We start from the raw sequence: 24,142 nt of genomic DNA on the forward strand, positions 1-24,142 counted from the left end.
ATTGCTGGATCATATGGTAACTCTAGTTGTAGTTTTTTAAGGAACCTCCATACAGTTAGTTAATCCATTTAAAAACATATTTTTAGATACATGTTTTAGTTAACCCATTATATGCAAAATATTATGATTTCAACAGGTAATCAACATAAAAAACTATTAATGAGATGTTTTACATTTTTTGTACTGTCATCAAACTTTGATGTGCCTTTTATACTTCCTGCACATCTCAGTTCAGATGAGTCACATTTCAGGTGTTAAGTAACCACGTGTGGTTTGTGGCTACTATTTTGGACAGCACAGGTCTAGAAGAAAGTGAGAATCTGTGTTCAAGAGAGAGTGTCCTGACGTGTACAGGCATCACCTTTATACTCTTGTTCTGCATTGCACTGCAAGCAAACAGTTCAGAAATGGAAGATTCTATGGTGCTAACATTTGCTTTTATTCCTTGTTGAAGCTTTAGTGTTAGGGACTGGGATTCTCAACACATAGTGTTTGAAGAGGAAGCGACACCCAAGGGTGCATTTGTCCCTTGCCTTTCTCCTAACACCCGTTAGCAGTGTGTGATAATAGAAGAGGCTAACAGTTATTAAGTATCAATAGTTTCCTAATGATAGACACTATGTGCAGTGCTTTACATGCATTATCTCATTTAATTCTCACAACAACTCTTGAGGTAGATACTGTTATCATCACCATTTAAAGGTGACGAAGAAGTTAAAAACTTGCCCATGGTTACTTGGCTAGAAGGAAGCAGAAGCAGGGAAAAGAGACCCCATATTAAGGAACAGTGCTCTCCTGTACCAACATGGGACAAAAGCCCTGGTGTGGTGGGAGTATGCAGGTTCCAACCCCCAGTTCATAGCCCATTGTTTTGCTTTATAAAGACTGAGATCTCTGGTTTGTGATCCTCTGAGCCTTAGTTTGCATACTTTAAAAACAGAATAATAATATATGGTGTGAGAGCAGGGAATGCCCAAGCTTGTGAGAATGGAATGACAGTGGATGTAAAGTGCTATTCATGGCACATTTAGTACAGGTATAATGTAAACACATACATTTAAACAAGCTTATTTATGAAGCTTACTGTATGCAGAGAGAAGCAAATGGATGTTGATTAGCTGTCTCCAATGACCTTGTTTCCCCAGTCCAGAAAACATTGTCATTCCAGTTTTGAGCTGCATTTTGTGACCACTCAATACATGAGAACGGCAGTGACTTGGAGCTACGTTATTATATTGGCAATGTCATGATTGGAGATTCTACCTATGTGATCCAGAACCAATCTAAATACCAGAGGTCTCTTCCTTAATAAAACAATGTTGAAGGTTGAGTCAGTCTTTGAAAGTGCATCGAGCATATATGGTCTCCTAACTTGCTCTTGGGTTCAGGGGCCAAATCAATTGACAAAAATGTACTGGGTACCAACTTAGTATAAGTCATGCTTTTCTACCCTCAAAAAAACATGCATGCTAGTAATTAGGGAGAATAATACACACGTGCATAAAAAATTAAATAATATTGTATTTAAAAATTCAAGAGAAGGTAGGTTGTCAGGTGTGTGATTCAGGCAAGGTTGTAAGTTTGGAAGTAAGAAGTGGGTGCAGATTCTGGGGTCAGGCTATGCCTGGCGTGGTCCAAGTCACTGACGATGGAAGGCCAGCCTGCACGACTTCCCAGTATGACCCCCTATTTTGTCTCTTAGATGTGGCTCTTTAAATGCTCCTTGATTCTTGTTTCTAATACATCACTGTGGGCTTGGGGCAAAGAGGCTTTTTCAGCCCTGCTCAGACGTATTTAAATAACTGGTCAGTTCAGTGGCATGTGGGAAGAGGTCACTTTCTGTGGTGTCCCAAGGCTCATTTGGTTCCTTGAGAAAGGAGCAGGACCTGTTGGTGGTCCTGCCTTGGTTTGTGTGAGGATTAAGCAAGGTGATGAAATGTGCTAACTGGCAGATGGCATAGACCCTCAATAAATGTGAGTTGAATGCTCTCTGTAGAAGGGACATTAACCTATGAAAGATAATAATGTTGAAGGTAAGTAACAGTCCAAGAGGACAACTCAGGGGCAGGTTTCTAGCCCTCATGCTTCCCCCGAGGTGGCTCAAGCCTACAAAAAGCTGTGATGCTGTTGTTAGGATGTGAGCCATGGATGTGGTGGTGGCTCAGGCTGAGCCACAGGAACGCGGGAGCAGAGGACAAGGGGTGGCTGCCTTCCCTCCCCGCTTTCACCTGGTCTGTTCAGGGCAAGAGTGAACTACAAGGACTCTGAAACTGAAAAGCCTGGGCTTTGATTCTCCTTTATGTTTCTATTATCTCTGTTCCATTTTGCAGGTTACTTACCATCTTGTGCCTTGCGTTCTCATCTAAATACAGAGCCTTGACGATGATGCCCGTTTTATAAGGCAATCGTAAAGGTCAAAATGAGATGGTGCATGTAGTGGTGCGTACCACAGTGACTGGTACGTAAAAAGTGCCCGGTAAATGTCAGCCATAACCGAAAACAATTATTGGACTGCTCATGAAAGCCACACTCAGGGCTAGGCTCTGGGATATAGATGATGATAATTACAATAATGGTGATAATAGCTAACATTTGTCCACTGCTTAATTTGTGCCTGGCTTTATACATATTAACTCCGTAAGTCCTTTAACAATAAGCCAAGTGGTGGATGGTCCCGGGAGACACATGATGTCAAGTAACCTAGCTCTCTGCCTTCCTTTCTAACAGGGGGAGTAGGCTCACAAATAGAAGATTGTGGCATAGAATTCTATTCACAAGTAGTTTCTCAGTAAATGTTGTTCCCTTCTCCTCTTTTTCCCTTTTCTCTGTGTCCCCGTTATGAGGAAGCGTTTATCCTGCCGGTGGCTGATCAGTAGCGTTATCTTTGGAAGCTGGGGATCGCTTGTTTCATAGCACTGGTATGATCGTGACATTTTCCGGCCCTCCCCAACCATTCTTTCCTCTTCATTACCCTCAGCCAGATTTGCCTTGTACAGACCTTTGAGCCTACCAGCCCCAGCTGGCTGAGTAGCGAAGCCGCGGAACAGAGGTTTGCTCTCCTGGCTGCACGTCGTCCATTGTAATACGGTGCTTCTTGAATGTGTCACCGAGTTATTTTGTGAGGCCGGTGTTCTCTATTTAATAGAAGACTTCCCATTTTGAAAAACCCATTCTTTCTGTCTCCAAGCTTGGCAGACACCCTTTTCCTGCATTGCCACTCAGGTAACTCGTCACTGTCGTGGGTGGCTTAGGCTGGCATTATGAAAAACCTCCCTTTTTGTTATATAAAGGAAAAGGATGACCGAGAAGATAAGCCCATCACTGACTGTGAGTTCCAAATCCCAGAGCCCAATAAATGTTAAAAGGTAGAAGCCCCAGCCTGAAGCTGCCTGGGTCAAAGGCAAGCCCGGATGCCTCATCTGTGCCCACTCGAGCTCCAAGGAGACGCGCCATGCTTGTCATTCGCGTTGGATGAAGTGAGAAGGGAGAACCGAGGAGGTAGGGACGGGTGTCTGCCTTTGAATTGAGGCAGTGTAATTTGTGGCATTTTGTCTCTTGCCAAGGTAACCTCTATCCATGAAAACTGCACCGTAGTATTTAGCCAGCCTGTGGGAATGCACGTACTCACTAAGGATCTATGGTTTTCTGGGTCCACGACTGATAGGAGGTCCTGTGATCTGGGGTGAAAGTTGGGCCTTGTGAAGAGCAACCAGGGGCATCTCACTCTCGCTATGGAGTTGGACTTTGTACACACAGACCTCCTCATACACACGGGGCGACACGTATTCACATACACTTCAGTGTGGAAGGGGCACAGATTCATCAGAATGCAGAAATGTTTTATTTCATAATGGCCAGATAGTTAAGTGTTCAATAATAGGTGTGGAGAGGGAGGGAGGAGGGAGGGTTTACACTTCCCCATCGACAGCACTCCTTTCTGAAATCTGAGACACTTAAGGAATAAAGAACCACATTGAGCTCCATGGTTCTCTACCTTGACTTGGGGAACTTAGATCCCAGCTATTTTAACATGAAATGGATGGGGCGCCTAGATCGAAGGCATAAGGAAATCTAGTTGGGAACTATCTCCTAAGCCCCGGTGGAGTGCTCTGACATTGGTTACCAGAGCAGAGCTTGTGGTTAGTCACTCTGGTGGGATCTGCTGGGTTCTTTTTGAGGTCGTCTTTAGGAGTAACTGCGTCTCCATATAGGGAGGGCTAAGGTGACTGTTGTCAACTTTTCTGCTAGAGTTTGACGTTTAGCTGCCAGGAGTCTGCATTCAGAGGATTCTTAAAATGCCCTAAGAGATACTTACAAAATGAGAGCTATGGAGGCTGACAGGGTCCAAAAACATTCCAGCAAATATACTCAAAAGGAAATATAAGGCCAGATGAGCTCCCGAGGAAAAGCGTAGTAACTCTGAGAGTTTTGGCCACGGATGGCCACAGGTAATGGGAAGTGGCACAGGAAACTGTTACGGAGTAGAAGGATCTCAACCCCTTGATATAGAAAGTTGATGATTTGGGGCTTGCTGATAATTCTTGGCACCCCAGTTCCCAGACTGAGACCTAAAGGTTGAAGGGGGCAGCAAGAAAACCATTTCTCCCAAGTCTGCAGAAGAGTGACAGCCGTGGTTGGAAAACTAGAGGCCAAGACTGTCTTTGCTGTTTATACCTATAGAAGTTGTTGTTAGGAGCCCTTGGCTTAGGCTGAAAGAAAATACAATGATTCTTATGAAACAGGTTAACAGAATTGTGAGGAGGGGATCGGTAGGGAGGGGCAACAGAAGGTGGAAATTCAAGTAAAGGAGCTAGTACCCAGAGTTTGAACCATCAAGGGACACCTCTGTGTGTTCTTTTTTTTTTTTTTTTTTTTGCGGTACGCGGGCCTCTCCCTGCCGTGGCCTCTCCCATTGCAGAGCACAGTCTCCAGACGCGCAGGCTCAGTGGCCATGGCTCACGGGCCCAGCTGCTCCGCGGAGCATGGGATCTTCCCGGACCGGGGTACGAACCCGTGTCCCCTGCATCGGCAGGCGGATTCCCAACCACTGCGCCACCAGGGAAGCCCTGTGTGTTCTTTTTAACCTGGTTAAAATCAGACTTTTGATCCTCAGACCTCCTTATCTCAGCAAATCAGAACACACAAAGTTTGTTCCTTCCCTAAGACTTTCCCATTTCATTAAATGGTACCCCTGTCCATTTGTGTGGACCCCAGAATCTAGGAGTAATTTAAAACTTTTTCTCACTTTCCCTCTCCCCATACGTAATATAAATAAAACATACCCCAGATCCATGTACTATTTCTTTTCTGCTGCTACCCTCTGAGCCTTCGTTAGGTCTCACCTTGACCACACCCAGGCCTCCTCACTGGGCACCTTTGGTCCACCCTTGCCAACGTACATCCCATCTACATGCCACTCAGAGTGGAAGCAGCTCCCCCACCGGCCCCCCTTCACACTCTAAGGGAAGGGCTGCCCTTGGCTCACAAGGACCCTCGCCCATCCCGCTGGCCTTATTCTGTGCTGCTTTTGCTGGCTGTGCTCTGTATCGTCTTGCTTTCTTCCAGTTGATCTTCTCCTCTAAGTCCTGCCTTAAGCCCCACTCGCAGGCGATACCTCTACCTGGAACACTTTTCCCACTTCTCTACCCCCTGCCCCCAACCACTTTTTCCTCCTGTCCGTCAACAGACTTCGACTCAAGCATCCACCCCTGACCTTTCGGTATGACCTAGCCACTCAGTCATTCCCTGTCCCTGTCCCCCTGATTCTTTGGAGAGGGCTCATTACTTTTCAGTACCTGGCTTTGTGTGTTTATCGTGTGATGGTGTGCCGGTCTCTCTCCCCGAGAACGTAAGCTTCATGAGAGCAGGGACCTTGTCTGTCTGGTCCACTCTTTCCTCAGTGACCAGAGCAGTGCTGATTCCGATGGGGAGAGCGCATTAAATATCTGTGGGATGGAGGGTTGAAGCTGCTTCAGTCAACCTAGCTTGGACCGTGCGTCAGTGACGACCCCTGGCAGTAGAAACCAGCCATAGTGCCCGTGTGGTTGGGCTTCCCTCCTCTCCCCACCATGGCCCTGGGGTCTGACTGCTGGTCTTCTGTTCCCTTGCAGCCGCCCCTGCCAGCTTCCTTTCCCGTCAACAGTGCAGCAGCACAGCCCGATGTCCTCCCAGAACTCCTCCGTCAGCGGGCCGTTGCACTCGGTGTCCCTGCCACCTCCACCTCCGATGACCCTGGCAGCCTCGCAGCCCACGCCAGCCGCCTCCCCCAGCCAGCAGCTTGGTCCGGATGCATTTGCGATCGTGGAGCGAGCCCAGCAGATGGTGGAGATCCTAACGGAGGAGAACCGGGTGCTGCACCAGGAACTTCAGGGTTACTACGACAACACCGACAAGCTCCACAAGGTACCGGACTTCCCTAGGGGAGGGGAGGGAGAAAGTTCTCTGGAAGGGGAACACAATTCCTTACCTGCCCATGGGGGGGTTGACTCCCTGACTCACTGGCCACAGTTTAACTAGACCCCTTTTTATGCCAGGCACCGAGCAAGGCTTTAGGGAGACAAAAATAAATATGCCACGGTGCCTGCCTTGGAGGAGCTTATAGTCCAAAAGGGGTAGAGTTGCGTAAGTTAAACCTGCAGTAGGACATCAAGAGGCTGCAGGAGGGGCAGCAGAGGTGCCCCTGGACCTGAGACTCAGAGGCTGAGTAGCATTTCCCCAGATGGACAGTGTGGAAAAGGGGACACCGAGAGTAACACAAAGCAGTGAGTTGAGAGAGACAGGTTTTTCCTTTCAATCTGGTATCTCAGACAGGAACCTTGTGATTGCCATGTTGGTTTCATTAGCTGGTTTCTGTAAAAAGCAGCGATGTCTCAGCGCTGAGGGCAGAGTACAGGTTACTGCGTGCTCTCCTTATGCTATGACTTAACAGGTGGGGAGATGCTGCGTAATTCCAGCCTGTGTCATTGTCGTGGGAATATTAGGATGTACGGCAGCCTTCATTCTTAGGGCTTTACGCTGAAAGCCAAAGTCAGCAGGAAGACATCCAGCGAGAGTGAAATCACAGGCAGTGATTTCATGATGACCCACATGCCAGCACCTGAAACGCTGCAGGTAGAAAGGAAGAGGTGAGGGGCAAAACTCATAGGATCTTTTTTTTTTTTAAGCAATTTTTTTTGTTTTTTGTTTTTTTAAATTTTATTTATTATTTATTTTTAACATCTTCATTGGGGTATAATTGCTTTACAATGTTGTGTTAGTTTCTGCTATATAACAAAGTGAATCAGCTCTACGTATACATACGTATAGCTCTTGCGTCTCCCTCCCACCCTCCCTATCCCACCGAGTCATAGGATCTTTTCGGGCAGCAGAGCCCCAGGGCACTCGAGTTTCCTTTCTGGAAGCAAGGAGGCATGTGTGGTAGAAGGCATCTCATGAGAGTCTGGGTGCGTGCTCTGTCCTGGGCAGTCGCTTTTGTAAGGAGAAAGGGTGAGAATGTAAACTCACCTGGCTACAGAAGCATTGCCACTTGGTTCTGTGTAACAGGACATGCTCCTGGCTGGCCCATGGTGTTCACTGTGCAGTGTTGATCTCTCAGTTAAGCCTGGCCTTTCTGCTGGTCCAGGAGTCAGAACAGTCAGCCCCTGTGATTCCCTGAGGGCTGGCAGCAGGCGGCTGGGAGCACTGGGTGGAATGATGCAAACATTCACAGACAGGACCTGCCCCGGCTCATTTCTGCAGAGCTTCCACCGAGAGGGTCTGGAACTCCCTGGAGTCAAGACCAGGCTTGGCCCGGAGAACTCTGGCTGCCTTTATTGGAGGGGAACAAATGAGAGCCGGGAACCAGCGGGCTGCCTAAGGATGGCGGCCTCACTCCCAGCCTCTGTCATACCCTTAGAAGTTGGGAAACACGTGCTGGCTCCTGGCCTTGGCTGGAAGTCACTGCTTAGGCCCAGGCTTGCCTCTGATGCTTCCTGGGGCAGCTTCTTTCCTGGTACAGTCTGAAAATTGGGAAGGGCCAACTCAGCACTTTCTGGGAAATCAGTAACGTTTTTCTTCTCCCTGATGAAGCCCTATGGCAGGTGCTTTCAGGAGCCGTGCAGACTCACCTGAGGGCAGAGTGTGGTTCTCTGTCTCTTCCATGGACATTTTTGAACAGTTGCGGGGAGGATGCATAAATTGTGAGGTCTTGTTATTCTTTGTTGACTTTTTATTAAGGTACACTTTTTTATTGGCCTGTAACATACATCTTTTTTTTTTTTTTTTTGGCCGCACGTCATGTGGGATCTTCGTTCCCCGACCAGGGTTCGAACCTGCACCCCCAGCATTGGATGCATGGCATCTTAACCGCTGGACCGCCAGGGAAGTCCCCTATACATCTATTTCTTGATGTTGATGCCCATTTCTATTTTGAAAACCAAAATCAGCCTCCCAGTGATTCATTTTCCCTGCACAGGGGATGACTCTTAAACTTTGTGACCAAAAGCATTTTGATGACTTAAGGAGAAAAATCAAAAGCCGTGTCCCTTCTGGATTCCCAGACTCCTTCAGTCCCTCGAATGTTATGAATGGTTCTATAAATATTATATTTCATTAACCTGTCATATGTCGAACTGGAATTGCCGATTTGAAATCTCAGGTTTTGATGGCTACTTGCCATATTTATCCCTAAGTTCCGCAGCTCTTCTCAGCAGCTAGGGCCAAGAGAAAGAGAGCCGCATGAAACCGTGACTCGACAGTTGAGGCCTGTGTTCCCGAGGTCATCCTAGCCTAGGCCTCACTGCTCCGCTGTGTCTCAACAGCTGCTTATTTAAGCCTCAGGTCTAGGGAGAGGCCTGTCCAACGAGGTGACTTTACTCCTTGGGGATGATGACCCCCAGCTTGGGTGGAACCACATTGCTGCACCGTAGGATGTGGCTGCCCTGTGCTGGCAGGAACGTCCAACCTAGAGTCCTTCCTCACAGCTTCGGGAGCGCTCGCAGAGATTCATCACCAGGGCAGAACCAAAAATAGATGAATTTTTAATTGCGGTGCTTAGCCTGGGTGCACTGAGCCAGGAGCACAACAGGAAACGACGACTGAACTCAGAGGCTGCCAAAGTACCGCCTGGAAATGAAGACCCGTTTCCAGAGAGGCACAAGGCAGTGATTATCCCTGTTAGTGTTGGAATGGTGGCTGGGGACCCCCAGAAAGAGCAGTGGTTTTTCATTATTTCCCTTTGGGCACTCATTTTGCTTCTTTTTCCTCCCAGTTTCCCTGAAACATAGTTCATGGATGGAATTTCCAGCTGGGCCAGACTACGAGCTGGTTGGCCTCAGAAGCCATCAGGGTGGAGATGGACGTTTGAAGGGAAAGGGCGCCGTGTTTACCGTTCCCCCGGGCTTGCTTTAGCAAAGACCCTCTTCTTTTGTCAGCGAAACAGAGGTGGCTGTGATTGGGCAGTCTGAGGCTTGGATGGCAGGCCTGTCTTCGATTCTGTAGGTCCCTGAGCTGTGCATGCGAAGGTATCAGGGAACAAGCCAGTTTCTAGAGCTGGGAAGGGCTGAGATTTTCTCCGGACACTTTTCTGTGCATTTGCTTCGTGGCAGCAATGCCAGTGAAAGCTGTGTGAGGCTTTGCCTTCTGCTCGTAGTTCTGTTTCTGGGCCAGGGAGTGCTTCTCCATGTGATTTCAGGGGATCTTGCAAGCCTGGCCTAAGAGCTTCCTGATGTCTAGGCTGGAAGGGAGGATGGGAGCTGTGGAGGCAAACCCAGTATCCTCTTCACACGATCATCCTCAGACTTTGAACTGGCCCAGATGTCTGTATATCAAAGGCAGCCTTTCCACCTCCCTTCACCTCTAACACACATCAAGGGCAACTTAAGATGTTGTGGAGCTGCCGATGTGAAGAAGAGGGTGTGGTTCTCCTTCTGAAGGAGTGTGCAGTCAGAAACTGTACAGCTTTAGACTAAAAATCATTAAAATGATTCTAGTCCAGTTTCCCACCCCTTAGAAACCCTTGCTTCGTGTCTCCGAAAAGAAGATGTTCATTTTTTACTTGAATGTTGCTAGAAAAGAGAAGCTCACTACTGGGTAGACTTTTGGGAAAGGTGGTTAGGAAATTCTTCCATATGTTGAATCACAGTCTCATCTCCTTAGGTTGCTGCGTTTAGTCGTAGTTCTGTCCTCTCCGGTCACACTGAAGGAGACTCATCTGTCTCCACCACGACAGGGATCGCTTCTTACAGGAAATACATTGTCCAGAAGTATGACCCTTGCCCTTTCTCTCTTGGTAGCTACAAGCACGTAACCCTGTCCCAGTTCCTGTCTGCCTGAGTATCTGAGACGGTAAACTATGCCGTCTTGGGGACGCTGCAGTTTCCCTTTATAGCGTGAGGACGGAAGTTCTTTTCATGAAAGGAAAGAATCCACAGCCAGGTGTAGTTTGATCAATGTCCAAGTCTGTCTTTAGGAGTCATAAATATAGAGTAAACAGTCAGTACTTTTGTCGTAAGAAGGCACAGATCTGGGGCTGTAGGGACTGTTTCTGCCCTCAAGTAACTGACAGTCAAATGAGAGACACAAAATGCATCAGACTTCCAGTCAGGTGAATGCAACAGATGAAAGTACGTGAAATCAGATGGAGGGAAGTTCCTACGGGTGGCCTAGTTGAGGAAGGCATCCTAGTTGCCCTGGGCTTGCAGCACGAGCACTGTCTCAGGGTCGACACCTCAGGGTTTTTGGTGCCCTCAGCTTCCTTGGGGACTAGGTGATGCCTTCGGTCTAGATGGGGATGGTCCAACTGTCCAAAAACCAAGGCCACCTTTTACAGATGGAATTAGCGTAGAAATGGTGGTATGTTTTGGAGCCATCTCTTTTGAAAACAAAATTAAAAGGAAGGAGCATAATTTGCGGTAGAACTGTGAACGGGATTCAGGACATGCTGTTCTTTCTGCTGCCACATGACCAATCATTCATGTTATCTTTGCAAGAGATAGAAAGGCTTTGTAGAAATGACGGGACTGTGGAACAACCAACTCTGCTATGAGGAGGCCTTTGGGAACATCTCCTGGTGCCGAAGGGAGCCTTGACGTTGGGCCCCTCCCTGGTTGGAGGCCACTGAGCAGAAGGCCTGATGCCCTCCAGCCTCTTCACCCACCTCTTCTCAGATGTGTCTTTTTTTTTTTGCGGTACGCGGGCCTCTCACTGTTGCGGCCTCTCCCGTTGCGGAGCACAGGCTCCGGACGCGCAGGCTCAGCGGCCATGGCTCACGGGCCCAGCCGCTCCGCGGCATGTGGGATCTTCCCGGACCGGGGCACGAACCCGTGTCCCCTGCATCGGCAGGCGCACTCTCAACCACTGCGCCACCAGGGAAGCCCTCAGATGTGTCTTGGCTTCGTCTGTAACCTCCAGGGCATTGACCACATCCGGTCTCCTGCTTTAAGTTCCTGGGTTCCTGGCTGCAATGGCACCCCTGGCATCAGTCTGTCTCCTGGGTTCTCCTGCCTCGCCCTCGCCTGCAGTGTCAGCGCTCCCACCCTTGGCCCTCTGATCTTCTGTTGCTCTCCCTAAGTGATCCCACTCTGACTTCGTCTGTCATCTACGCACAGTGAAACAACTGCCCACCTGACTTTCAGACCCGTCTCTCTCCTGCTAACTGTTCTGCAGGCACTTCAGACATGGTATCTCCAAAACCAGACTTCTGGTTTAGGTAAACCTGTTTCTCTTATCATTTATCTTGGTTAAGTCTTGTTACTCTGTCTTCTAAGCTATGAATGTCTGTGATTTCTTTCTGCCTTACCGTCCAGACCAGTCACGGAGACCTACTGATTCTACTCTTCAGTGTCTTTGGAATTTGTCCTTTTGGTTATCTGGGTTCATGCCCTTGTCCTGTCATTAAACTGTTTATGTTCGCTTCTTGCCTGGACTCCTTTCTCCTGCCTTCTCTCCCTACACCCACCCTGCAACCCCATCCTTTAATATGATCTCCATAAAACCTCAGGTGCGATTTATGCTTCTCTCCCCTCCCCAAGCTCTCCCCCCGCAACAATTACCTATGCCCATAAAGTCCTTCCTTATGGCCACTTGCCCCTTGCTGTCATCCCCACATGACCTGTCGTGTCAGAGACATGCACTTTCCTTCGTGGCTCTCTGTCTTGGGTCATTCCCTGTCTTCTGCCGAGAATGCCAAAGCCCTTTGGCCTTTTCTTTTCTGCTTGGCAAATTCCTGTTCATCCCTCAGGACTCATTTTAAATGGCATTTTCTCTGAAATCTTTTTTAAAGAAACCCCTTCTCACCCCTGCCAAATTAATAACTTTGTCTCTAGGCTACCATAGCATTAAATCACCACACCCCTTGTCACATTGCACTGTAGAAGCATATGTATTTGCATACAGGCCAGCTCTAGGCTGTGAGACCCTAAAGACCAGGAATTGTCTTATATCTGTTTCCTTGGCACCCAGACACATAGTAAGTGTGCAATAGGTATCTGTTAGGGTATATATTACTTATAGGAGTGTCAGCAGGGACTTTTTGATCTGGGCAATTGGAGTTCCGGCAGTCGGGGTGTCTGCCTTACGGTGACATAGCTCTCCATGGAGGGACCAAAACACGGTGCAGCTCTCTTGGTGCCCAGGGAGAGGCGCTAGTGTTCTCAACCCTGCCACTTTGCCTCTGATTCCAACTTTTGGTAGCCAGGTTTGCAGGTACTCTTTACCCTTTCTCCTGCATTTATGTTATACAACAATAAAATGGGATTTATTAATTTCTACTTTAAAACGTGCTCTTATGTTAGGCTCCTGTTATATCAGTTATAGCTACTTGTTATAGATTTATATATGCCGTAGATTAAAGGCTCTCCCAGTTACACTCTTGATTTCGTGAAATACAAAAAAAAAAAAATATTGGTTTTTATCCCATGTCTTCCAACTCCCACATATAAAGAGGTTTTCTATGGTATACAGTTAGATACAAATCCATTAGTCCTTTATATAGATAATTTCATAGACAAAGGGATAACAAGGCTAAGCGATGAAACCTCTCTTCGTGTGGATTTTATGTTCCTTTGGGGATGGGTAGGAGGGTCTCAGGAGAGCACTGTACTTGGAGTCAGGAAATTAGGGTTCTACTTGTGATCCTTTAGTTTTCCTGTACTTTAATATTTTCCTCACATTAACTAGGAAAAATAATAATAGTTGTAAATTGCCATACTTAATATAACGGTTTATGTTTATTTTATGTTTATTATTTTTTTTAACATTATATTTTATTATATTTTTTGGCTGTGTTGGGTCTTTGTTGCTGCATGCGGGCTTCCTCTAGTTGCATCAAGCGGGGACTATTCTTCCTTGCAGCACGCGGGCTTCTCATTGTGGTGGCTTCTCTTGTTGCGGAGCACAGGCTCTAGGCGCGTGGGCTTCAGTAGTTGTGGCACATGGCTCAGTAGTTGTGGCTCGTGGGCTTAGTTGCTCTGCACCAATTGGGATCTTCCCGGACCGGAGCTCAAACCCGTGTCCCCTGCATTGGCAGGTGGGTTCTTAACCACTGCGCCACCAGGAAGTCCTAAGTTATGTTTAAATTCACCCCTTCCTGATATTTGTACCAAGAGACTATTACCAGGTGACATCAGATGGTCCCACCAGACTAGTGAGTCTGTAATTCACAGGATCCTAACATGGTGCTGGGAGACAGATGGGGGGGTGGTGAAGTCGGTTGCAGGATTTGGTAGACAAACTTAAGACACAAAAGGGCTGCATTGAAGATACAGCCTTCACAACTGGAGCATCCAAGAATCAGCATAGCTAAGGCATGGCGGGGAATGTCAGAAGTCTCACTTTCGTGCTGCTTCTTTCTTTCAGTTTGAAAAAGAACTTCAGAGAATCTCGGAAGCCTATGAGAGCCTGGTCAAGTCTACCACCAAGCGAGAGTCGCTGGACAAGGCGATGAGAAACAAACTCGAAGGCGAGATTCGAAGGCTCCATGATTTCAACAGAGACCTCCGAGGCATGTCAAGTTCACTCATGTTTTCTCTACCCTAAACGCCCCGTGTTGCTGACAGCCGGACTTCAGGCCCAAGTTATGTTACATAACCTTGTAAATCCCAAGCCCCTGGGAAAGGGGCACCAGAGAGCAGAAGTGTTCTTTTCACGTTGTAGGTTGTAGGTTGCAGCACTGAGCCTGAGAAGTGACAACCTCTATACACGAGTCCCTGACAGGGAGGGAGTATGTGTGCAGCTCCTTCTTGCTTTAAAAGTACTTAACATGACTCGTGTTGTGAATGGGAATGTCTGAAAAGACCAATGTTCCATGCACAACCCTTGTCACATCAAGCTGAGGCATTTAGTTGCATTCTTTGAAAGCCAACAGTTAACACTTGCTTGGTATATAGTGTAGAAGGCAGAGTTAGACACATGTCCCTCTTGGAGAAAAAAAAAAGCCCACGGTTGTGAAAAGAGTAGATATATATCAACTTCCTGAAAGCTAGGGGCCCCCTGTTACAGGATCTTGGCAACCTCCAACATGCAGAATGATCTGACCCATGAAATTATACTTCACTTTCAGTCAGCCAAGCCATTTTTCAGTTCCCTCGTGTCAAAAGACTCAGTGTACTGGCAGTCTGTAGCTGGAACCTACCTTTTTTTTTTTTATTATTACTGCAAACCCTTTAGTCTTGGGTATTATGTAAGCTCAATAAAGACTTGTTAGGCTGAATTATTTAATTGAGTAGATGAAGATTGACCAAATGGCATGAGCAAACCTAGAACTCACTGAGTAGAATCTTCATCCATTAGGTCATCTTGACTTGTTTCCTGGTATTTATTTAATTGTTATTTTTAATTTTTTGCTTCCCAGCTACAGAGGGCTGATGGTCAAGGTTAGACGAGGGCTGGGTTTGAGGCCAAGGGAACTCAACCCCTTTTCGAGGACTCTGCTGGCCTTGCAGGAACCTGTTCTTCGCTGCCTGCCACTGGTGCACACCTTGGCATTAAATTGCATAAAGGCACAGTGTGGCGTCTGAGGACTTTTTGATGTTCTGGAGCGTCTTGTTCCCCCCCACAAGAGTTGTTCAATTTGGGGCTCCTCCCTGGGCATCTCTCCCTACCCAGCTCTCAGCACCCAGGTCATTTGCCTGTTGGAGGATGACTTAAATGCAAGTGCATTTCTTTGTTATCGTTTCCTCTCTGTGCACAGATCGACTGGAGACTGCCAACAGGCAGCTGTCCAGCAGGGAGTATGACGGACACGAAGACAGAGCGGCCGAGGGGCTTTACGCTTCCCAGAGTGAGTCTCCATGCTTACCTATCCCAGCTGGGTAGTTTTAAAAACTGGGGGCCTGAGGAAAGAACCCTGTTAGTTTTAAGTAAGTTTTGTGCTGCTTGCTTTTTGTTTGTTGATTTAACATATAAGCTGTTAGGCCGAAGATGAGACCCTCCTAGGTCTGCCAGAGACAAAGCCTAGGTTGATGTGTTAATTTCAGTAATGTTTATTCCGACCTCCTTACCTACAGTTTCTGTTTCTCCCTAATACCCTCCATGGGTATTATAGAGTATTTGCTGGCACTCGCCACTTGGTCTTAGGCACAGTTCTCTTTCCCCATGGAAAGGGAAGGAAGCCTGTGGTGGGATTTGCTCTTTTGTCACATTCTGTGTGTGCCTAGGTTGAGCGTTTCTGGACTGGCTGCCCCTGGCATCATGAAGCCACCTAAATGTTCCCAGCACGTGTCTCAGTAGGTGACGCTCGCTTGCGAACCATTGGGCCCATTTCAGCCAGGAATAAAATGGCTTCCTGTGCCTCAAGATTTATTGGGAGAATATTCTATTAGTTTCACCAGAGACAAACGATAGAAGCAAGTGGGTTTTGAGAAACCATCGATTAAGGTTCGAATTTCTGCTCATTCATTCATTGTCCAAGTCAGAAATGTAAAAATCCAACTGGCTTTTTTGGGAAACTGTTTAGAAAACTGAATTCATTTCTCTGTCATAATTCTCAACAACATTGTGAGTTAAGTGCTCACAAACTGAAGACAGTTTGAACAACAAAAAATCCTGTGTTCAGACTCTGGCCATCCACTGTATAATGGTGGTATTCTGATGCTTGGGTCGCTCAACGCAGCTCTACATTTTCAAGGCTGGGAAACAATTGGTTAAACTTTCTAATTTCCAGTACTATTCGTTGGGGTTAAGCTCCTTTGTTTTTCCCAGATTTACTCATGATTGCATTCCATTTTGAGCCTCAGCTTCATTTTTTAAATTCTCTTTTGGCAAATGGACACTAATACAGCCTTGGGCTTTTGCATCAGATTCCTTTGCAGTCTTGCAGTTAGGTGAATTGGCCCGTGCTCCAGACTCATATACAAAGCTACATAGATCAGCATCTTGAATTATTCACTTTCCTAACAAAAGTTATTTCTTCTCATGGGTGCAGTAGATTTACCATTTCATCTGAGCTTTCATTTGAAAAATGAGTCATCTGTACTATTTGCACTTGATTTTGACACCTTAATTTTGGGTAATCGTCTGCTTAGGTAGAGTAAGTATCTTTGTGGCAGTTATGTCAGTGACGTCACTTTGCTGATACTCTGCCTTCTTGTCAGGGGATATTATTTTGTCACTTAGTTTGGGTCAAAATGGAAACGTCAGTGAGTTTCATCTGATGGGCATTTGCTGTAACCTCCCAGCCTAGGCTGTGCTAACGGACTAATAGGTTTTGGTGTCGTGTGAGTTCGGAAATGTTCTCAAAGATTTTAACCTTCTGGCTCAAAGCTAAAACATCAATAACGTAGGCAAAGAGGCCCCTCCAGCTTTACAGGGAATGATTTGTTCTGTGCAAACATACACTGCTGTGTTCCAGAGGCGTAAACAAGAGAGTCCAGGGGCATTTTTCAACTGCTGAAATGTGCCTTAGTGTTGACATGTAATGTAATTGCATCTTGGCAGGACATTTGAAGCAGGTTTGCTAGCTGTGATATCTAACCAATTTTTCAGTATCTGGTCTTTTCAGGACACGTTGTGCCTTCCTCACAGCTTTACAATTATTTGCATTAGCTTCTTGTCTCCTGGTGTAGCAAAGAGATGGACTTGAGATGTTATTTCAAATTTACAATAGGTGTTTTTCTTGGTGAGTTGGAAGAACTCTTTGTATATGAAGGAAACTAGCATGTCCCCTGCCAAATATAGTGCAGATATTTTCCCCAGTTGTTTTTTTATCTTTGAATATAGAGTTCTTTATCTTACAGAAGATTTTTCAAGTGACTGTATTTATGCCTTCTAGGTTTTATGTCATACTTAGAAATGCTTTTTCCAATCCAAAATTATAAACATATTCACCTATGTTTTCTTCAAGCATGTTTATGATTTCATTGTTTGCAAGCCTTATATTTTAGAAGCCAATTAGGGAGGCACAGGAGGAGAGAAGTTCATGAAGAACTAACCTGTAGGCAAGGAGACTAGTTAACAGATATTTTAGTATCTGGGCAAGAGAGGTAGAGGTCCTGAACCAAGACAGAAGTAGTAGTGGAGGGTAGGAGACAGATAAACAGGTGACAAATTAGTAGGATTTGGTGACCAATTGAATAAGGACAGTGAGAGAGAGAGAAAAGAGTGTGACTAGAGCCACTAGATGTGTGGTCATCCTTTACCAATAAAAAGCAGCAGGAGGAGGAGGAGTTGGGATTAAGTAACCAGTGAAGGTTTTTTTGTTTGTTTGTTTGTTTGTTTGCGGTACGTGGACCTCTCACTGCTGTGGCCTCTCCCATTGTGGAGCACAGGCTCCGGACGCGCAGGCTCAGCGGCCATGGCTCACAGGCCCATCCGCTCCACGGCATGTGGGATCTTCTCGGACCGGGGCACGAACCCGTGTCCCCTGCATCGGCAGGCGGACTCTCAACCACTGCGCCACCATGGAAGCCCCCGGTGAAGGTTTGAGCATGTTGAGTCATCTCATGCCCATAGCTAAGTGAGCAGGTGTAATAACAAAGGTGCAGACGTACCCTGGAGGCTGGTGATGGGTGGTGCTCTCTGTCAGGCTTTCCTTTTAGCACGTGGGCACAGAATGGCAGGCACAAATTACTATCTCTCTTCACAATTATTAATGTGTTCAGTTTTCTGTATAGCTTTTTAGGAGCTCTATTGTAAGAGTACTTTTCAGTGCCTAGTAATCATAATTATAAACATTGGACACTCGAGAGGAGCCATCCTTTTCAAATGAGTCTTTTGAGATTCTAATGCTTGGCTAAGAGAGAGGCAGGTCTGACTGCATAGCAAATAGCGACTTCTCTGGCTCACGCCTACCAGGAGCTAAGGCTACGGTGGGAAGCCCCTGACAACCACCTTGGCCAGTGGAAAAGTTAGAAGGAAAGGGAATAATAACATGTTTGACCTTTTTGCTCGGTGTTCAGGTGGAAGCTTGGAGTCCAGGTCCAAGAGCGCCCAAGGCACTCTTGCAGCATGAGCGGTCGGGAGGACTTCTGTAAACTCTCAGCTAACGGAAGGGGAACATCCTTCCTGGCATGATTTCTAAATTTCCCTGCTGCCCAGAGTAGTTTTTCTTTAAAGAAACAAAATTCTGCTCTTTAGTTGGAGCCTGATGAAGGCCTGGAAGGACTGCCTTGGTCATTACCACTTAGCTCTACAAGTTGAAATGAACATTCAACAGGGCGATAATTGTGCTCCTCTCGGACGTGAGATTTGTCTGTATTAAAAATCTTGCTGAATGAAGTGCCTAGGAATTTGATGGCTCTGAGGAGTGTTTTTCCCTATCACCTCATGGCGTTGTGTTTTTCTCTTTGGAGGAATTCAAAAATTTGTGCGTGTGTTTTCTGGTCTTACTTGTTTGTTTTTCCAAATACGTTTGCAGCCAAATTGCTCCTTAAAAACAGGGCATCTAGCCAATTTCCTTTCTGATCTGGCTGAGTGAAACTGGGACTTCTTGGTCCTTTAGCTTTTTTAACTTACTGAGATTCCTAGTTTTCCCATTCACTTATTTGTCACATGTATGCATGCGTGCTTGTGTACACACACACACACACACACACACACACACCAGACACAGGCCACTGTCCACTAAACGCAGTGCCCTGGGAATGTCTGTCATCATTCTTAGCTCTGTCTTCTCCATAAGTGAAACGTTTTAACTGTTTCTTTCTGAAAATTGGTAACTGCCGAGTTTCCATCACTAGTAGGTCAGAAAACCAAAAATAAAATATTAGCTGTGGGGAAACAAGACTGGCACAGATGATCTTCTTATATTCTTGAGTGGAGGGGGAGCTGATTAGCTCTGGCACACTTGTATTATTCCAGGATGAAACCCAGTCATGTTACAGGATGGCCATCAACTTATCTCCCCACCACCACCCCGTTAGGATTCTTTAGGCCCCATGGATTCAGCATATGCGGTTAAACTGAAGTCTATGTAAGTCAGATTCTGGCTTTTGTTAAATGTCCCTGTCTAAGAAAATAAGGTGTTTTGGGCATTCATTTGTTTAAATTAATAAGTAATGGGTGTAAATCAGTCAAGACTAATTCATGGGGTTTGATTTCCCTTATAATCCCCATGGGTTTAAAAATGAACCAAAAAAAAGTGTGGGACCACTCTATTAAAAATAACAGTAACTTGCCATTTTCAGTGTATCTTATAATCGTCATCTTACCCTTGAATTTTATCTTAGGTACTTTGATTTTCTGTCTCTTATAGAACATAAAAGAGACAAAAATAATTTCCTAAAAGAAAATCCCTCTGGTTTTTGTATTTCCTCTAAGGGCTTGTGTGAAACACAAAGCAGAAGCTACAATGACATAAACATTAATCCTGTTGACCTACATAGAGCATAAGGAGCTTATTCTGAATCCTCATTGGGTTTCATTACATCATGTTGTGGGTTTCTATCAGGCTTCAGTAGGAAGGAGAGGTTAGATGTTGTCACATGTGGATGCACTGGGCTTCTTCCTCCTCTGTGGGCCTGCTGGTGCTTGCAGCTCCTGACTCAGTGCGAAGCCCCTACTACAAGCACCTACTCTGCCTACATTCTCTGTGGGCACCATTCCTTTGCATGGATCTCCTCCACTAGGTGAGAGAATTATAGGCATTCTTTACCAACATCCATCCCCAACCCTCATTAAAACCCTTTGGATCTTTATGTACCTGGCACTCCATAAATGTTTATTGAGGGACTGAGTAAAAGTGGGAAATCCCTCTAACAACAGGCTTGAAATTCTCATATGGTGCATAGTATCAAAATGTTCATTTTAGCTCAATGTCTCCCAGTCATGTTGGGAGCTGCCTCTGGTTTTGCTCAATTATTTCAAGATATTAGGCGAAATTATTAATGAACTACCTTCAGAATAAGAAGGAACTTAAAAATGCTTGATTTTTTTTTTTTTTTTTGCCTTCCACCTTCCCCCTTTCCTTCCTTCCTTGGTTTTTCAAATAGGAAGATATCCAGGTAAGGGAAATCTTCTACTATGAGGAACAGTAGTATTTTTTCATGAAAATGACTGCTATATACTACAATATAGTTGACTTCTGGTTCCCTGACGCCTTCTCTTTACTCTGCTGTGGTTATGTTGGAGATGAGAGCTGGTTATGGTATATGAAAGTTTTTGTAGCAGCCGACCATATTTTCACACTAACCAATCCATAGATCATGCCAGACACCACAGATCAGCTCCCGGGCAAAGGGGAAGGAATCGTCCACGAAGGCTGCCAAGGTGCATCTCTTAAACCAAGAAAATTTTCTTGCCCTAAATTAATGATTCTCCTTTGAAGGAGATGATCTTTTAGATGACGTCTATATTTAGTAGTACTGTGCGATTCTAGAAAGCAAAGGTTTTGTAGGCATGGGCTAAAGCAACTAATCTTGGATCAGTTACCGCATCTTCTGGTTCCTGGACTCTCACTGACATGTTCAGTGACCTGAAGTTAGATGCTTAATCTCCCTGTACCTACATTTCCTCTAAAGAAATAGAGGAATAAATCTCCCCATTGAGCCAGCAGAGCTCTTCGGGCTAATCGATGATAGGAAATGCAAAGAAGACTTTATACCATGCATTTATTCTGCAGCACTCCTTCCTGCTCCTTTGCATTCTCCCTCCACCTTCTCTGAAAGGACCTGCCAGTTTTCAGGGTGGGGTCAATGGGCCGTGTTCCCAAAGAATGCCTGGGTGGCCCGCCGAGCCTTGCTGGGTTTGGAAGGCAGAGCATATGAGTGCTTAAGCCGCTTGATCAACCTTGACAGGCAGCACCAAGAAACTTCAAACCTCCATGACAACCAGCAGCGCACCCAGGCTGCAGGGCGTCTGTTTATGTTCCATCAAATCTTCTCCCCAAGTGTGAAAAGTAATGTTCCTCAATTTAGACCGATTTTCCGTGCTTAAAAAGCCAGAGCCGATAGCAGAACGGTCTCTTGGTCATGTGTCGATATCCAGTGTCTAACAGGTGAACCTGACTTATGATTTTCACCTTGTTGGTTTTAAAATTATTTATTTGCTTGGCATTCCTGTTTGGGGATTGAAAAATCAAGTGTCTCGAACTTCATTACGCTCTGTGTTCCTTGCACTCATAGCTGGACGGATGGATGGAGGAAGCACAGACTGAAAAGCAGACTGAAACCCATTTGCATTTCATGTGGCCTCAGGGACCCCTCACTTTCGCTGGCAGTTCAGAGGCAAGAAATCCACGTTCAGGTGTCAGCTCAAATTAAATGGCAGTTACTCAGAGAAGGCTGCCTGAGATAGGATCCGGTCTTCCCTTTATATACTCGCCAGTACCCTGTTCCCTTTGTAAACACTCATCATACTGTAAATAAGGAAGTGTTTGGATGATCATTTGCTCTCTTCCCGTACTAAAATGTCCACACCACGAAGGCATGGACCCTGACCGTCATCCTCACCATCGTAGCCCCAGGTCACTGTGTTTCAGAAGCTGGCAACAGTACCTGGTGCTTAGAAGCATTTAATAAACATTTATTGGATGTTGAATGAAATGATGACCATTATCACGTATTCAAAAACGGTTATTGGCTACCTACCATGAATGCGCAGTGTTCTAGGCCATAGGTCAGCAAACTCTTTCCGTAAAGGGCGAGAATGTAAATTATTCTCTGCTTGGGGGCCATAACTACTCAACTCTGTCCCTGTAGCCCCAAAGCCGCCATAGACGAGCCGTGGACAAGTGGCCTGACTGTGGGCTGGCTTTGGCCTACAGGGCATAGCCTGTGAACCTCTGCTCCAGGCACTGGTCATGGAAGAGAAAGGGAAAGAAGAAACCCCAGCAAAAGGAGGATGGAAAATAAAGAACTTCAGAAGTATTTAGGTCTTATTTTGTAAATTGTCCTAATTTATAAATCGGGATATAACTGTTATTTTCTTTCCTGGGAGAGTTTCACCGTCATCTTTTACTTAATTCCTAATCGGGTGAGCGTGATTATTTCACATTAGATAAAACGAGACACATACAAATGCCGTCACAAACCTTAGTTAGCCCAGTGGGGATCCACAATTAGCTCACGATGGAGACAGGGCTGGGCAGGACAGACCTGTGGTTAGCCACGGCTAGTAACTGCCTGGGTAGTGAGGTCTCAGGGGTGCCTCTCCCAGCAGGGCCGTAAATCCTCCCATAAGCCTCCTGCTGTGAGATGATGTCTGCAGATCTTATATATCAGGGTTGGAAAGGACCTGAAAGGTCACAAGTCTGGTTACCAGCAATACACATGTCCTCTGAACCAGAGCTCATTAGAAGGCCATCTGATGGCCGTTGTGAGTGACAGAGTTTCCGGAGGCTGTTGATCTGATGGTTCAAAGCTTATCTTCAGGTGGAGTTGCAGGGGTGCTCCCTTGTAATCTAGCCTTCAGGTCCTGGTTCAGGTCATCTAACGGCAGTAACAGCTGCCACCATGGACTGAGCACTTACTGTGAGCCAAGCACCGTGCTAACCTCTGTAGGTACACCGTCTCTGTTCATCCTCCAAGCAGCCCTGTGAGGGAGGTGTTACAGGTATTTAATAGATCAGGAAACTGGAGCACAGGAAGGTTAAGTAACTTGTTCATGGTCATACAGGCAGGTAAGTGGAGAAGACAGGTTTTGAACCCAGGGCATCCTGACTCTGGAGAGCCACTTCCTGTGTACCAGGGAGGTGGGAAGAGGTGGCAGGGTTGGACTCCCCATGATTTTAGAGCTCGTTTAGCATGGCCTCCATGCTTCGTTAAAGAAGAAACTGTGACCAAGGATGATCAGATGATTTGTCCAAGGCCCCCTAGGTGCTTAATGCAAGACCATGACAAGAACACCTCCTTTTTCTTGTTTTCTCCTTCCCCTTCTCCAAAGGTCATCTCTGTTGGCTCTGGGGGTGATGAAAGGTTTCACATTTTTACCCAGAGAGGAATCCAGCCTTAGTAAGCGAACATAAATAATTCTTGTACTAGAAGTCTTACTGCAAATTATTTAGCCCAGTACTGTGACTTAATAATAATGTATCCAAGTCATCTCAAATGAGTGCTAACTACTGGAATGAACATTCTGTGTTTCTGACTTCTACATCTGTCTTTGAACCAGAGCCAATTATAATAAAAGGCCTTGCTGGATAATCCACTACAGATACAAAAACAAAAAAACTGTCGAGACCAGCATAGAGTTTAGACTCTTAAAAGTTTTCTCAAAATGTCTATGAAATTAAACTCTTTGTTCTCTGGATGACAAGAATAAAAAATTAGCAGAACACAATGAGTAACCCTGTGGTATAATTTCTTACGATTAGTTTTTGAAATTATTTTTGGTTCATGAATTGGAGGGAGAACATACAGTTGTATCTTAGTGGAATCCAAGAACTTTGACAGGACGAAGTGTTTGCTTTAAGTTCAGAAAATTTGGTCTTGGACCATTAAAAATAAGCTTGCATCTGCTACTAATTTCCTTCTTGCCGCCAAAGACTGTGGTTTGGTAGCAAGAAGAAGAATAAAAGGATCTGCTCAAAGCAAGTTACAAAAATGACAATGGGAGGGGTCGCAGAAGTTAGGGAAGGGAGAACATATAATTGCAGGTGATGCATTTCTTTGTCCCTGGTCAGTCGTAGATTGAGTCCCTTCTGTCCCAGATATAACAATTTCCCCAGCATCAACTTCTATCTTTCAGCCAGGTTTTGGCGTTAAGCCATATCTGCCCTTCAAAGGGCGCATTT

General features: G+C 45.9%; 1 protein-coding gene across 8 annotated transcripts in view; it reads left to right on the forward strand.

Annotated features, from left to right (window-relative positions):
* Positions 1-24,142, forward strand: part of AMOTL1 (angiomotin like 1) — a 161,471-nt gene that overhangs the window by 101,794 nt on the left and 35,535 nt on the right. For all 8 annotated transcript variants that reach the window (XM_022561425.3, XM_089915410.1, XM_089915411.1 and 5 more), the window contains 3 exons: positions 6,111-6,402; positions 13,834-13,978; positions 15,167-15,256. In XM_022561425.3, coding sequence (XP_022417133.2) covers positions 6,111-6,402; positions 13,834-13,978; positions 15,167-15,256 — 527 coding nt within the window. The remainder of the gene's footprint in view (positions 1-6,110; positions 6,403-13,833; positions 13,979-15,166; positions 15,257-24,142) is intronic.

This window comes from Delphinapterus leucas, chromosome 7 (assembly GCF_059928025.1).
Source record: "Delphinapterus leucas isolate spDelLeu-1000000601 "Yukka" chromosome 7, BTC_Dleu_Yukka2, whole genome shotgun sequence".
Classification (NCBI taxonomy): Eukaryota; Metazoa; Chordata; class Mammalia; order Artiodactyla; family Monodontidae; genus Delphinapterus; species Delphinapterus leucas.